This window comes from Sceloporus occidentalis, unplaced genomic scaffold, assembly GCF_023333645.1.
Source record: "Sceloporus occidentalis isolate IW3139 unplaced genomic scaffold, rSceOcc1.0.p SCAF_2, whole genome shotgun sequence".
Taxonomy (NCBI): domain Eukaryota; kingdom Metazoa; phylum Chordata; class Lepidosauria; order Squamata; family Phrynosomatidae; genus Sceloporus; species Sceloporus occidentalis.
This window is the reverse complement of record NW_028316982.1, coordinates 185,783,726-185,801,031: the sequence shown is the minus strand read 5'-3', so window position 1 is coordinate 185,801,031 and position 17,306 is coordinate 185,783,726. Positions and strand designations below refer to the sequence as shown.

The 17,306-nt window shown below is 39.9% G+C and overlaps 1 protein-coding gene across 2 annotated transcripts in view; it reads right to left on the bottom strand.

The window, feature by feature from the left end:
- Positions 1-17,306, bottom strand: part of LOC149319455 (phosphate-regulating neutral endopeptidase PHEX-like) — a 150,789-nt gene that overhangs the window by 35,767 nt on the left and 97,716 nt on the right. For both annotated transcript variants that reach the window (XM_089511749.1, XM_089511750.1), the window contains 2 exons: positions 6,632-6,709; positions 232-335 (listed from right to left, as the gene is read on the bottom strand). In XM_089511749.1, the coding sequence (XP_089367875.1) occupies positions 232-335; positions 6,632-6,709 (182 nt within the window). The remainder of the gene's footprint in view (positions 1-231; positions 336-6,631; positions 6,710-17,306) is intronic.

Here is a 17,306-nt window from a genome sequence, read left to right as displayed (position 1 = left end):
CAATTGTATCTTCTTTTAAAAATGCATTAAGCTCTGCACCAGCCAAAGTGAAACATTTTTAAGTCTCATTGATTCCAATGCACAAGATTTAAGCACATGTGTAACTCTTCCATTGAAATCAATGGGGGTTGAGAAGTCGAGTGTAGTTAGGGGTGCTTATGCTAGCAACATACTAATTAGAGGATGAAGCAGAAGGTCAAATGTCCACTAATACATTTCTTCATTACTCACTCTGTCTTTGGAACTTCTTTTCTCAGCCAGTAGAAATCAGACTGTGCTGCATGTTTACGGGTCTGAAGTACATTGCCGAAATAATCCGTTTCTGAAAACTTCATCTGGGAATGGAATAGACTATAAGGTTATGCAATTCTAACCAACAGCTTCAAGGGGAAAGATCAAAGAAGAATAGCTTTCATGCTTATAAAGCAAGACATCCTGAATCAAACCCTTTTTTATTTTCAAAAATAATTATTTATACTACAAAGCTAATTCCTGAAATATTTTCCCACTATGAATGCTAATATGCAGTTCCCCACGAGGTTGCTATTAACTTGTAGATTATGGTATTTCATTTCATAAATTTTGAAAAAGTGAAACGTTTCCATTAAACTACATGGAATTTCTCTGCCTACATGATTTCTATTTAATCAAGAAATGTTACAATGGCTGTCATTTGTTGGTTTTGTTTCATGATGAAAAGAATTTTCTTCTTATATGCATGACTGTAAAGCTAGAGTCTTATGCTCACTACCTAGTGGGACTTAATTCTAAAAACAAAATAAAAACACAAATTCACAGAATTGTGCTTTACACATCATAAAACTGGCAAATACTGGGATCTTAGAAGGTGGGATAATGTAAAAATGTATTCATTTTACTTGGAAATTCCAGTCAACAGGATGGTTTTGGCTAATACCTGGTTCATTACAAAACGTTTTTAAATAGTTATTTTATAGATGCTCCCAGAATCTAGATATCTCAGATAGTACAAACATTTTAGTTGCTGTTTATGATCCACATAAACTGGGCAATATAAAAATAAGGTATGTGAGGGCAGCTGAATTTTAAAATCCCAGCCTTGGGCCCTACATGAGCAAAGAGTTAATAATCCTGACAAGGGTAAAATAAGCCAAAGTATACATTTAAACATGAGAGGTTTACAAGCAAAAGCCCCCAGAAGATATAAAACTGATCTCCCTCCAGAGTTTTGATACTCAAAGCAGCTATGGGATTTTTAATTTTTTTTAATTATATCCTTCAAGGGCTAATAAATATTTTATTACACTGAGGAGACAGTCAGAAAAATATAACTGCTGGCAGGGTTGGTGCTGGCAGGGTTGGTGGCTCAGAGAACTAGCAATTGGATATAATGCTGGATCACACTTTCAGGCTCAGAGCATGCTGCTAAAGATGTTAAAATCTAATTGCTGCAAGTGGCCTGTTTGGAAAGAACCTGAAACTTTCCATAGTCTCCGAAATGTGAAACATTGGTTCAAATAAATTTATATTAAAATTAAAGCAAATGACACACACCTAGAAACAAAGACACATATTGTGTTTATATTTGGAATATTCTGAAAATGCCACCTACGTTTCTTATATCTCAGAAATTGAGTTAAAATGTGCCAAAATTTTAATTTTAAAAGACTCTAAGCTGTTGAGTTAAAACTTGCAAAACTACCCACCTCTCTTCTCTTATATTTTACAACACAGGGGTTTTAAAACTGCATTTCTGTTGCTTTAAAGGAAACATGGGAAACACAAATGTTGGTCAAAAATGCTAAATATTAAGAAGGCTTCAATCAACAGAAAATCAATTTTATTTAAGCACTTAAATGCATACTTGAGAACTCAATCTCATTCCCCCCACCACCACCACCCCAAAGGGCAGTGGACTCTGCACATTCGCTGGGGTCAGGAGCACAGGACCCTCATGAAAGTGGAAAAACCACAAATAAAAGAAAACACTATTTTTTTTACCTGAGAGAACACCTCTCTAGGAAACTCTTAAGTCATCCAGGGCAATTCTATGATCAAGATCTGGCAGAGGTTGACCTTGAAATTGTACTGGAGGACCTACAAATGTCTAGAAAAGTGTTCTCTCTAGGAATCTCTAGGTTCCCCAGCATGACTTTTGACAGAAGTTAACAATCAAATATGTGAATAATCAAATCTGCAAAAGTCAAAGCCATAAATGTGGAAGGTCAACTGTAGTGTACTTGAAACTATCCTCCAGTTTGTTTGCCAGCTTCTATTTTCTCCATCCTCGCTCTGCATGCCCATTCTCTCCATTTCTCTAAAAATAAATGGTACCAGTGCAGAGTATGTCTGATGAAATCTATAGTACACGTATGGATTAAACAGGTTAAAAATGCAATTCCATGCATGTTTACTTTGGAGTAAATCATACCGAAATGCTGTTGAACTGAGAAAACACATATGAGATTGCACAGTTCGCAAATCATTCATCAGAAATGGGGTTGCCAAATATCAAGGCCTGGCTCTGAGAGTCCAGTTTTCATGGGTCATCTCCAGGTAAGAAGCAAAGGTGCAAATTCTCCAGTTTTGAGAGGCTTAGCTCCAGACAAGAAGGATGGGCTGTGGGCAAATCTCCAGACCAGATTGTATAGCACCACCTGTCTACAATTTCTAAGGATTAATTTATTTGTTTCTGCAACTTACAAAGACTCTGGGGTAAGACTGCCATATACCAGTCCCTTATATGTGGACATATAACTTGTATATTATGCTAATTATTATAATTATGCATATTATTAATTTGCATTATGATTATGCTTATTCAACACATTAATCACTGCTCTTTTTCTACCATTTTTCAACCTCAGTACCAGTACCATGCTAAGAGCTCTTTTCTTCTTCTTTCTCCCTCCACAGGGAGGCTTCCAAATAGCCCCAGAGAGGCTGTTTGGAAGTGAAGCTCTACTGTGTTGGCTAGCCCTAGGCTCAAGCCCCAGACACAATCACTACATATTGCAAAAACATCTATACTTGCCTTCTTTCTTTTCCTATGTTTTGAGAGAAGGAGGAGAGAATGGAAGGATAAGGTAGCACTGCTACCCCTGTGCAGCAGCAACTGGAGTCTACGGGGCAGGATGAAGCTTCTGCCAGTGCTGCCAGTTTCCTGCTTTATTGTCACTGCCACATTTTAACCTACCCATTGGCTTGCAATGAAGGAGAAATCTGGAATTTTAGTGGTTTAACGTCCTCAGCCGGCCAGGACAATTTTTAGTTCCTTCAATCTGGGATTTTCCAGGTTTTCCGGAAAAATGGCAATGCTGCTCAGGGAGGGGGGTGTCTATATATTGTGTTAGTTTGCTCCTTCCCTCCTAATCCTTGTGGCCCCAGGGCTCATGCTATGCTCTTCAGCCACCAAGTAGGTTGGATTAAACTTCACTTTCACAATTTTTGTGCCAGAAAAAAAGGAACGCTCAGAGAGACTTGAGCGGTCAAATGTCACTAAAACAGCTTGGGGAGCAATATGATACCCAAGGGTCACATTTCCATACTGTCCCAGGGCAGGTATTCATTTGATACACCTCACTTATTTTATCACAAAATTACAGTTACATAACCACCACATATTTGGAACTAATGAAACTTTTAAAATACAGCGGGAAAAATCAAATATTAATCTTACTTAGAATAGACCTACTGAAATTAATTGGGCTTGTTAGTTCGTATAATTGAAGACATACTCATTTCAGATGGTTTAATATGTGTAGAACTAATACTGAATTTCTAAGTTTAGTTCTGTGTGTGTGTGCACGCACCATCAAGTTGCCTGCAGTGGCCCCATGAATTTCATAGCGTTTTCTTAATATTGCATAATTTAGCCAACAGAAATAGTATTGATGGGATTGATTTAATATGCACATATGTTAATTCATTTTTTTAAACCAATGTATCCAATGTGATTCAATTTTTGGCTGTTTGAACTTGGAAAGAAGCCAGGTTGTCTAAGTCACCTGTTTTCACCTTCCTCATCTGCAGACTTCTTTCCTATAGAAGATTTGCTGTGGCTGTTGTCTTGTCTGGCTTTAAATACCTGTAACTATGAAGTTTCACACTACAATGGTTTGATAGGATGTGAACATAAAGCAATAAAGGAGTGACTTATTATCACTTCCCAGCCTGGTTTAACTGCCACAGACAGAACTATGGCCTCAGTGAAGTCACTGTGTGGTGTATTTCAGACTACTTCACTGAAATATTTGGTAATTTAGGAGGAAGAATATGACTCAGAAAATGGATTGCAGCTGCCATTAATTTACTCCAGTGACATAGTTGACAGTGATCTCTGTTGTGAGTTAAAGATACACATTGCATTGACTGCTAAACAAGCATTAACTATAGACATAGTGAAGGCTTCTCTGTATGGATTAAGTTAGGCTTGGACTTACTCATCAACCTCAATTTAAATTAAAAAATACTTTATTCTCTGGAGTTGTGGTGCTTAACAAAAGACTCATGTAAATAAATGTGGGAGATTAAGCAGAATAGAAGTAATGTGTAGGACAAGGGAAAGTGTTATCGCTAATGGCATACATACATTTTTAGAGAAGTAATGAAGCACTTAGAAAGTTAATATCCATTCATTTCCAGTGGGACCTGATGTGTCAGTGTGTGAGCCATTCATGTCTTGGGCAATATATCCTGAAATCATGACTCTTTTGAGACCAAAATTCAGTTCTGAATCAAGTCTCAATCAAACAAGCAGTGTAATTTTTATGTCATCATCATTATAATTATTGCCACGATTATCATTTATTCACATCATTATTTGATTATTCTGGCTAATTACCTAGTTATCTAGAAAGCTAATATCAAATAATCATTAGGAACATCTATACTCTGTGTACACACATGTCCACTAAGTCTCAAATCAATACCAAGCCAAAAGAGACAAAGGGCTTTTCCAGAACGGGATAGAGAAGTTCCTGCTCTTATAATACAGCTGCTTGGGTTTTGACAGTTGTCATCTCCACCTTCATTCCATTCCTAAGAGATTTTGTGGATTTGCACTAGACTTCTTCTAAAGGTTTTTTTTTTAAGTGTGATTTGCTTATGTTGTGATATTATTTTGATGGCCAATCTTCTCCATTGTTTTTTAAGTGCCTCTTCACTAATGCACCATAATGCTAAAAAAAGTAAGAGAGAGAGGGGGAGAGAGATGGATTTTGTTGTTTTTCTGGTATATCTCAGAATTAAAAGAAAACCCATTTAAGGGTAGGTATAAAGTTGGAAGCTGAGGCTGAGAATTGCCAGGAAAAAGTCCAGGATGGCAGAAGTATGATTTGGAAACTTTAACAAGCTGAGAACTGCAACAACTATTACAACTTTCCAAGACATTTGCCTCATATGAACGAATCCGTAGTCCCACGGCTGACATTGATGACACAGAAATTATGAAGCTTGTACTTGTAAATTGTTGTTTGAGGCATGTGCAGGTTGGGTCTCTCTTATCCAGAATTCCAAAGTACTCCAAAATCCATAATTATCTACATGGGTGGCTGAGATAGTGACAGCTTTGCTTTCTTATTGTTCAGTGTACAGAAACCTTGTTTTATAAACAAAATTATTTTTAAAAATTGTATAAAATTACCTTCAAGTTATATATCCCATTAACAAGGTATCTCATTATGTATACATAAATATTCCAAATCCTCCCCTCCCACCTATAATTTTAAACATTTCTAGTCCCACACATTTTAGTTAAGGGATACTCAGTCTGTAATATATACAGCTGCTGGGGGGTCATGGAAATAAGAAGCTATTCCAAGTAGTAATATTTTCTCTACTGAATAGCTACTTAATAATAATAATAATAATAATAATAATAATAATTTATTTATTTATTTATTTATTGCCCACCCGATCACGTAGAATCAGGGTGGGTTACAACAGCAAAAGAATACAAGTCAAATAAATATAAAAATTAAATACGAAATATACTCCTGTAATAATAGGAGGAAAACATTACTTAGATCATTGCTACTCAAAGTGATGGCTGCCAGTTTGTGAACCATCAGCTACCAGTCCATGGCAAGTTTCCAGAAAAGAGACAAAAAGCACTGGCAATAAGATGGACAATTCATTAGGATGGTCAAACTTTAGCCCTCTAGCTGTTGTTGAGTGCAACTCTCATCAGCCTTAGTCAGCACTGCCAATAGTGAGAATCAGCTGGACAGTTCAATCCAATAACATCTGGAGGTCCACACTTTGCTAACCCTAGTAATGAAGGAGATGAACTCACACATTCTACTATTAAAAATGTTAGCACCAAAGTACGAACCTAGACATAGACAAGAGAAAAAGACAACGGGGTATGCGAGCAAGGAGACAATTTAGTCATGAACTGATGATTTGGGAGAGCACGTGTACACATTCACCAAGCAGAACATCAGTTGCAGGCCTCTAACTGAAGTATATAACTGATTAATAGTGTTAGAGGTTTTACAAAACTATTTTTCTTTTCCCTTCAACTCAGCCTTTAAAACAACCTACATTTTGAGCCTCTACAAGACATAGATCTATTTTAATTATTTTGTTTGTTCTGCTTGTGGAAATCATAATTGCAAGTAACTATAAGTATAATACAAATAACACTTACTGTTTTTATGCCTTCCATAATATAGGTATCATTTGTTATAAATTCAGGGTAACCCACTTTCGCCAAAACAGCTTTTGCCTTTGGAAAGAAACAGAAACATTATGGTGACAATTACATTCATTTAAACCATGAGGTGATCTTATTTTTGGATCACAGGAGCCCTCTGCAGATGTTCACTCATATTTTTTACACAACCATGGCAACTACAGAGTATGTGAAAAGAGACTACAGAGACTACAACACCCAGAATCTCCCAGAATCAAAAAGGGTTTTTTTTCCAAGTTTGGCTAGCCATTTTTGTCTCAAATATGGTGAGAGATATTATATTTTATTTAAAACAAGTAATTATTTTTAAATTTGCACCAATAGATATAACCTTCATGCCATTTCTGACTTATAGTGACCTGACAATGTACATGGGATTTTCTTGGCAAGAGTTATTTAGATGATATGTACCACTGCCTTCCTCTTAGGAAACATGACTTGCCCAAGGTCACGCAGTGTGTTTCCATGGCTGACCAGAGTCCTAGGCTGCATCTGCACCACAGAAATAATGCAGTTTGACACTGCTTTAACTGTCATGGCTACATCCTATGGAATCCTGGGGTTTATAGTTTGTTGTGGCAATGGCCCTCTCAGAGAGAGGCAGCTAAATATCTTACAAAATTAGAAATCCTAGAATTTCATAGCATTGAGCCACAGTATGTCAATTAAAGCAGTCTCCAACTGCATTATTTCTGCACTGCAGATGCAGCCCTAGTCCACCATTCAAACCACTATATCACAGTGGCTCTATAAACAATTTAGCACGTGCACGTTTTATAGAAGTCTATGTCATCTTTTGTCCCTTTTTAATAATGCATAATTCACCACTCTAATGTAGAAGCAGGCACTGATCCCTTAGCATGCTTACAATCTAACCTAGCCACCAAAACTTGAAATATTCATACAGAGGTATATTTTACATGTGGACACTGGAAATTCAAAGGGGACAATGCCTGTGGCTGCAGTCTTGATCCGGTTCCAACCCTACTATTAGGCAAAGTGAGGTAGCACCTCAGTCAACAAGTTTGTACATTAAGGAAAGGCATAACATTGTTAATGAATTGATTTATTATTATAGTGGATTTGTAGCGGTAGGGACACAATATATGTTTGTATTTTGTCTTGGTTGCAAAATAACTTCACCAGCTGGGTACAAATGCTATACACGTTGACTGTTGGAGGGCACCATTTGCTGTTCTGCCTCTGGGAGCAAAACATTTTGGGCTAAGTCTTCTTGGCCCTAGGTTTTTCTTTCCCACCTGAAATTAAAATCTTCTACCTGTGAAATTACAATTAATTGCAACACAGATAATTAAGATGTGACAAAGTGAAGAATACAGATGGGGAATTAACAGCAGGAACAGATGAACTCTTAAGCAAGAAAGATCCCATTGTCATGCAAATGTCCTCAGTGACAGAAAAACAATGAAAGACAAATGGTGCACAGATGAAAACAAAAAACAAAGCAAACCATAGCTGAAGAGAATAGTTGTACTTTGGTTGCAATCCCATAAACACAAAAGTGGGAGTGAGGCCCACTGAACTCAAGGGGTCTTACTTTTCAGAAGTCAAAGAAACATAGGAAGCTGTCTATTTTTTTACTGAGTCAGACCATTGATCCATCTAGCCCAATACATCCAAATGTAGCTGGTGATAGCCCACCAACATTCAGGCAAGCTTCTTTCTGAGCCAGGAAACTAGGGCCTGATGCTGCTTACCTTCCCAAATAAGATGGGATTTAGTGCATTTAGGGTGTTGTAAGGACTGCAGTTTTGCCATTGCCTTCCTCTAAGGCTTGAGAGAGTGTGACTTGCAGTGTTGCCAACAAGCCTCAAAGATATTTCCCCGCACTTTTGACCAAAACACACCAATCCCCCACCCCCCCATATCATACCAAATATTCAGTCAAAATTCCCAGAAAATTCCCATAATGTTAATATGGCGGATCTTTTGCAAATAAATGTAATCCTAATTGAATAAAAATAATTGTAACTTATTTCAACTCTCAAAATTACCATTAAAACCAAACAAAGAAGTCCTTTTAAGATATTTATTTTGATATGAAGGGGGTCCAGGAGGCTTTGTGCCAAATAGAAACGTGTTGGGCTGCAACCGCACTGCAGAAATAATCCAGTTTGACACCCCTTTAACTGTCATGGCTCAGTGCTAGGGAATCCTGGGAATTCTAGTTTTCTGAGACATTTAACCTTCTCTCTCAGCAAACTCTGGTGTGACAACAAACTACAATTCCCAGGATTTCACAGCACTGGGCCATGGCAGTTAAAACGGTATGAAACTGGATTGTCTCTGAAGTGAAGATGCAGCCTGAGTTGGGTCCAAGACACACTGCAGAAATAATCCAGTTTGAGACTGCTTTAACTGCCCTGGCTCAGTGCTAGGGAACCCTGGGAATTGTAGTTTTGTGAGACATTGAGCCTTCACTATGAGAAAGAGCTCTGGTGCCACAACAAATTACAATTCCCAGGATTCCCTAGCACTAAGCCAGGAGAGTTGGTTGAGCTTTCCCTGAGGGCTCTCTGATTGGCTGTTAGTGTGACTCCAAACAGGATCGGTTGCTCTGTAGCCTGGCCCTCAGAGGGTCTCAGGGGCTGAGAGAGAGAGAGAGCTTTTTCTGAGGGCAGGGGTGGCGACCACTCTCCAGTCCTCTCTCTGATTGGCTGAAAACTGTTAGTGTGCGACTCTAGAGGAGACTGGAGCTGAAATGTGCAAAAGTCACCAAATCTGCACTGAAATAGAGCCAGACACCAAAATCACACCAAAAGCTCTTTAAAATCCCCATTTTCATGTGAAAGTCACCAGATTCGCAACACTGGGTGGGTTTCCAGGGCTGAGCAGGGATTTGAACTTCATCTGCCAGAATCCTAGTATAGGGCTAGATGGACCAATGGTCTGACTCAGTATAAGGCAGCTTCCTGTGTTACTTTGGCTACTCAAAAATAAGCCATATTGATTTCAGCGGGCCTAGTTTTCCATGATAGTTGGAGAGCCTTGTAAATATCTGCATATTGTATAGTACATATGCAAATATTTACAATTTTAATCTTACTGCTGTTTGATACAGTTCACCAAAGCCATATAATGAATACTACATTGACATATTTGAAGCTTCTCGGTGATCTTTCTTCTTATATTCACCTCAAGAAATCAAGAAAGAAGGATCTTGTTTAAATTTCAGCTGTGTTGGCTGTTTAAAAAAGCAAAGTAACTCACAAATGTCTTGCATGTACTCAAAAATAATAATTTGATTTATTTAATGAAGCAGCCTTTGTGTTGTACCCACATAAATAACCTTGCTAGCATTTTTATTATTATGCAAATACAAGGAACAACAGAAGTTATAATAGCTGGTGAACTGGTGCCTTCCATTTTGCAACTTGATTGCATCTTCAGTAAAAAGAATCTGAGGATTCACTAGGTCAAACATGGTGGAGGATTTATGATTACATCCATCTCTAGGGAAGGGCTGGGTGGGCGTTTTAAAGGTTCCTCAGCCCACAGGTGCCCTGGGAGCTGCCTCTGCTGCTGCTGTTATTGTTGCTGCCACCACCAGCACAGCCAAGGTCCGATTACATCAATCACTGACATCACTGTACACATTTCAACACAGAACAAGATCGCATAATGCTATTTAAACTCTGGTACTTTTTAAAAACACATATTTTATAATAAAAATAAATTCTGTTGATTTTATTGGCTTTATCATTATATGTTTATCAATCCTTAGCATCTCCATGTAAAGCTGGAAACCCTAGACATAGCTTGGACATCAGTGTTGAAAAGATGGAATTAGAGAATATAGCAGTAGGATTTTCAACCTTTACATGTCCTGTGTTCACAAAAAAAAATGTAGACAAACTAATTCCATTTACATTTCTCTGTAATTCATAAAGAAATGTATACTGTATATACTCATGTATAAGTCTAGTAATTTATGTCAAAACGTTGACCCAAAAAAACCTCAGTCGACTTATCCACGAGTCAATGTATGGACTATACTCGAATTCTTATTTAAAAAGGAACCATTCCCTGATGAAACTCAAGAGTGTAATGTGTTCTGGAAGTACTGACCTCCCTCTACTCTCTCATCCATCCAGCCTTTAAGGCAATCACAAACCATTATGCCTGCTGGAATTTTGTATCTTTGGCATCATTTTCCTTTTCTTAATCACTTAGTTCCTTTGTTAAATGCCCCTAGATTTTACCCTTGACTTATCCATGGGTCATATAAAAATCCACAATTTTTTCCACAAAACCTGCCCTCAATCTACACATGAGGTCAACATAGTCGAGTATATATGGTAAACGGGAAAAAAGATAGGCAACTGATGTTTGAGTTGGGAGAATACCCTTTAACCTAAATCTGAATATTAGTTCCAGCCAGAAGAGATCCAGTGAATCAAAGGAATTTATATAGGTGTCAAACTACCAAATTTTCATTGTTTCCTTTGGTGTGCTATACACTCATCCCTCCATATTTGTGGATTTGATTATTCACGGGTTTGATTAATATGCTCTCTCTAGAAATATCTAGGTCCTCCGGTGCAACTCTATGGTCAACTTTAACTAAATGTTGCACTGAAAGACCTAGAGATTCCTAGAGAGAACACTCCACTAGGCATTTGTAGTTCTATGGTCAGTGTCTGTCGGACATTGACCACAGAGTTGCACTGGAGGACCTAGGGATTCCTAGAGAGGTGTCCTCTCAGGCAAAAACATGATGTTTTTGTTAGTTCTGGTTTTTTCATATTCATGGGGGTCTTGTGCCCCTAAACCTAGAGAATATGGTGGGACAAGTATAGTTGAATTTGGACTACTAACATCTGGGTTTAGCATTCTGAAACTATCTAGGATCTTTTAACATCTTTATCATTCATGTTGACATTAGGCCAATTTAGACAGTCAAATCCTGGATTAATACACCAATACATATGGGGATTTGTTCCTGCAGCATTCGGTCCCTTTACTCCTCCCTTTATGAACAGGCATGTTCTCTTCCTCGCCACACCCTACCAAGAAACGTGATCTGCAAAGATCAGTGACAGAGCATATGTTTTTCTCATTTAATACATTGGATCTTACTTTCAAGTTGCTTTTTAAAAAAATAAATAGGAAGGGATGGAAGGGTGTGAGTTTAACTTTCTGTATCTGTTAGATCCAATCTCAAACTTATAAAGTATCCTCAAAGTGTGTGATCTTCTGAAGAAGAGTGTGGGTGAAATGAAGAACAAGAGGTGGCAGGGGAAAGCCAAGAAGGAAGGAAAGGCCAAGAAATTGTGACAAAATTGGATATATTTGTTTAGAACAGGGGTCGGCAACCTACGGCCCGCGGGCCGCATCGCACTGTAGGACCGGCCCCTGGCCGACCCTGCCGCCGATTGCCGCCGCCGGAGCGCTCCTTTCCCCCACCCCCTGGGACGTCCTTCGGCCTCCCAGGGGGCGGGGGGAAGCGCTGGGGAAGAAGGAGGAATGGAGGAAGAGGAAGGAGGGAGGGAAGAGGAAGGATGAAGAAAAGGAGGAAGAAGGAGGAAGGAAGGAGCAAGAGGTGGAGGGAGGGAGGGAGGATGAAGAAGAGGAGGAGGAAGGAGGAAGGAAGGAAGGAGCAAGAGGAGGGAGGGAGGGAGGGAGGAAGGAGCAGGAGGAGGAAGATGAAGACATGCAGTCTTTCTGAAGGGGAGACAGTGTGACTTTCCAAAGTGCATTTCTGTGTATTTTCAGTGCTTTCAATGCTAAAAGGTCTGCTTTTATAATGAGAGTGGTTTCGGCCGTCCCCTTCGGCCGAAAGGGCCCCTTGGAGCCCTTTCGGCCGAAGGAAGGGGCCAAGGAGGAGAGGGCAGGCACACACCTCCTCCTCCCCGCGGGGCTTTGGCAGCCCTGAGGTGTCTTTCAGAGGACACCTCAGGCCTGGCAAAGCCCTGAGGACAGGAGCTGGGGCCGCGCACCTGTTGCTCCTGCCCCTCACGGGCCCTTACTGCTTCTCTGGGAGGCAGCTGGGGGCCACGGAAGGGCAGGAGGAGCAGGCGCGCGCCTGTCACCCCCTCTCCCAATCCCCCCCTTCTAGCTGTCTCTCAGACAGCTGGAGGTTGGGAAAGGGAGCAGAGAAAGCCCTGCCCCAGAGGGTGGAAGCTCCGCCCCTGGCATGCAGCACCGCCCCCAGAGGGTGGAAGCTCCACCCCCAGCATGTGGCCCCGCCCCAGGAGGGTGGAAGCTCCACCCCCGGCACACGGCCCCGCCCCCAGAGGGTGGAAGCTCCCCCCCCTTTCGGCCCCCCAGTTGTCTCAGGGACAGCAACCCGGCCCCCGGCTCAAAAAGGTTGCCTACCCCTGGTTTAGAACCAAAACATTCATTTGTTTAAACCTTTGCCCACTTCTTGTCTCCTCTAAAGTAGGGAAGAGAGAGAAAACATTCCACTTAAATATCAAAATGGTCACTATAGTATGGATATGCACTATGTAAGCAACAACAAACATGCAGATTACAAAGAGATTCAGTGAGATCTACTTCTGACTAGACAGGAGGAGGATGGCAGGAATTTAGATATACTGTATTATTCTTTAGGTCCAAACTAATAGCTGCAGATCTCACCAAGCCCCTTAAAGCATGGGACACACTGAAGCAGGGTTGGGTGGAAAGCAGAATAGAGGGAAAGGGAGAAGTCAAGAGTGGCCATTCTTTTTTAATTGTTCACCAATCCCACATTTTCAATTCCTTCCCAACTATTCTTCTGCTGCCTACAGAGCAACATGATACATTTTCTCTGATCCTAATTCCCTTTTTTCCACCTTGTAGTTAAAGCACTAAAACAGCTGGTGGAGAAGGAGGAGGGTGACTGTACAACTAGGATCTCCCGATGATTTTTGTTTTATTAATTATCACTCCCATATAGTTGCTTTGAATATCATGTAAAGGGTATTTATTTATTTATTTATTTATTTATTTATTTGTCCCCTGGTCTACCTCTATCTCTGTTTCTGTCTCTGGACAGAAGTTACTACTATTGGCCATGCAATCTGGATAATCTGGGAGATTACAGTTCACAAAACCCTCATTTTTTGCTCATAGAGTTAGAATGGGTGGAGTGTGGGTCCCAGTACAGAGAGGAAAGAGCTAAAGATCTTATCCACAGTACTACTACCTCAGCCCTATATCCAGAAAGGCTAACAAACTAGTCTGTTGTTGTTGTGGGCCTTCAAATCATTTCTAGTTTATGGCAATCCTAAAGCAAGGTTCTTTTGGCAAGATTTGTTCAGACAAGGTTTGCCTTTGCTATCCTCTGAGGCTGAGAGTCGGTGACTTGCCCAAGGTCACTCAGTGGGTTTCTGTGCCCAAAGAAATTGAGAATTCCTACTCACAGTGAGAAAGGAATTGAAAATTCCTACTCTGAGTTTAGCTCTTAACCCTCCTAATCAATAACTGGCCATTTCATCTGATGTTCCTTTGAAACTATGCTTTTGCAGTAAAGAATCATCATACTAGCAATAAATTAGTTATGTTCAAAGTAGAATAAATAGGTCTTTATCTAAACTCTTGCTATACAACATTACATTTTATTATTACCAATTAAGATGTGGCACATATATCACTTTACAAAGAAAATCTGACTTTGCTGTGACAATACTTCTGGAATAATCTACAAAAACACTGAAAATCTAATGAATGCATATGATCTATCTTTCTTTATTTTTAAGGACTATTTTTATATCTGAACTTCTTTAAGAAAAACTGAAAGCCACTGGAAAAAATTAGCATAAAATCTCATTTGAAATCTGGAATCTTTCATAGCAATGTAATTGAGCATTTAATTGCAACAATGAATTTACTCTTTATGTATGTGTCTATGTTCTCATTTTTCATGAAAAGTAGGCTATCAGAATACCATCTGCTAGAACTGCAGCATACATATTACTGGTATTCTGTTGATTCCAAACATGGAAGAAAAGGAAAGAAGCTGAAAATCTTCAACCAATTTACCATGCACATCCTGGGTAAGCCACTGTAGAGTGAGTGGGGAGCCAATTTTCACCCCTAAGCCACACCTCCAGTGGAACACCACTGAGACCTAAGGATACCCCATCCATTTCTCAACATAAAAGAGGTGATGTTTTGTTACTTTTGCCTTGTTTGTTTTGGAGGGCATTTTGTATGGCTCTGGATGAGTGAGGGGAGTAGACTGCCACTTTTTTATTGTTTTTACATTGATTTTGCTGGAATTGAGGTGAAAAAATCACCTCAAAATCAGCAGGAGTTTTTAAAAAACATTAAGGGCTGGGGATCTTTGTGGTTCATCAATGGGACTTCAAGAGCTTAAAAAAGGAGGGCTCACACTTGCCCACTCTGCTATACATATTCCACTTTAAACAAAATAGTACCCATGTGTCAAAAGGACATTTGTCTGAAAATGTCTGCCATACAAGTAGTAGAGCAACTGGAAACTGACCTTAGAGTAAATGGGTAAGCCTCATCCTCCATGATTACTCAGAGACCAGCAGTTATGAGGGGCAATGGGTAACAAGCCTAGCAAAAGCACCTGGTATAAGATGAGCATTCCAGGACTAACTCTATTCTCTGTTCTGATTTTTAAAAGAAACATTGGGGGATGGCAGTATATGGATAATATCTTACTTATAGTCTTTTAGCTTTTCATACTCATAATTCTTTTAGCTTTACATTTTCAACAACAATAAAATATTATTATTCCCAAGAAAGCATTTATAACAATAAAAACAAACACTATGTTGTTCCTGAAGTTATGAGAGCGCTATGACTTAGCTGAGTTTACAATGGGAAATAGTACATACTCAGAACATCTCTTTCTTCCACTCTCTGGCTGTTGTCATACTCAGAATTAATGCAGCTTGACACCATTTTAACTGCCATTGGCTCCAACCTATGGAACCCTGAAATTTGTAGTTTGCTGTGGCACCAGAGGGCTCTAACAGAGAAGGTAGCATATCTCGCAAAACTGCAAATCCCAAGATTCCATCAGATTGAGCCATGGCAGTTAAAGTGGTGCCAAACTGCAGTATTTCTGCAGAGTAGATGCAGTCTCTGTCTCTCTTTTAAATCAGGATTGGCTATCAATGTTTATCTGTTTTGTTTATGTTTTTGCTCTCTGTATGTTTATATGTGCCTTCACGTCCCCTGTCAACTTATAGCAATCCCATTAATTCCATAGGTTTTTCTTAGGCAAGGAATACTTGGAGATGACTTACTAGTTCTTCTACTGCATCAGAAATGTAGAAGTAGCTGTATAGCATACAGTGACATCAGCTAGTGACATTGCTAGCGAAGTAATACACATGGCTGTCAAAAGGATCCCATGCAACCATAAAGTCCCTGGTCTAACATCACACCACTGTACATGAAGGCTTTTAGAGAAAAATGGCTTGAGCCATTCAATTTTTTACTATGTGGCTAGCAAAAGAAAAACTGTCCATTGTTAAGCATTAATTCATCAACTGTATTCCCACCATTTGGATGTCTGGCTTATATGCTAAGGGTATAGGGTTCCAGGATTCAGGGCACCACCTGAAACCTCAGGAAATTGTTTCTCTGTTCTCTAGGCAAGGAGATGTATGTCGGGGCAAGAAATATTGGCGGAAAGGAGCCAATTTTGCATTTGAGGTGACTTTAAAACCTGGCATCTCCACTCATTCTCAGCTGGTGCCAGGGTTCCTTTACACAGTGAGAAGGTGTTTTGCTATCCATCAGCATGGTACAATACTTCCTTAACTTGTGCACAAATGAGGGGAATGGAATGGAAAGAGAGTTGGTGGGTACACACTTGGAGCCATTGTGCCATTTGAGGGAGGGGAAAGAGAGGAATACCAGTGTTGCAACATGTGAGCTTTCTTGAACAATCCTTGGCAACAGCTGCAGAGGGAGTTGCCTAAGGGGAAATTCTAAAGTATAAGCAGTGAGCTGCCCATGAGATCACAGGACCTAGAATAATCTCCCATACATAATGTATGCTCCACACTCACAATCTAATAGAAACAGGAGAAATTACTACAGGACTCTTTCTTTACCCAAGGCTCCAGGTTGTCATATTAACTGAATCTTTGCCCAAATTCTGGCCCCCTTTACCTAGACTGCCCACATGCCTCTTTCCACAGTGAGCTGACCCAGAAACAGTTCTGGACTACTTGCCATTCCATGCCTATGAGCCCATGCTGATGGTGCAAAAGGAGCAGCTTCTGACTGCTCTGGCACCAATTGTGCCAGGACTGTGCCAACCAGACAGCCCACTCCCAAAGCGTCGTGCTGCTGTGGACCAAAATGTTCCACTGGCAGGAGCGGATTTAATCTGCTCCTGAAAAGTCCAGGCCCTGCCACCTCAGCACAGCTTCGGAGCAGCTTCCAGCCACTTTGGAGCATATGTCATCTGAACACTATGCCCCCAAAGCAGCTGGAAGCTGCTCTATTTGGACCATCAGTTTCACGCATATATTGGCTCTTTAACATCATAAAAACCCATTTCTGTCTTATTATAAGGAGGCAGCCTACAGTCTCAGGTTTTGACCCTGAAATCCCAGGGCATGTGATGCTGCTGACCTGGAAAATTGATTAGTAATTAGAAGAATCACATGGCTATTACTAAATTTTAGAGATT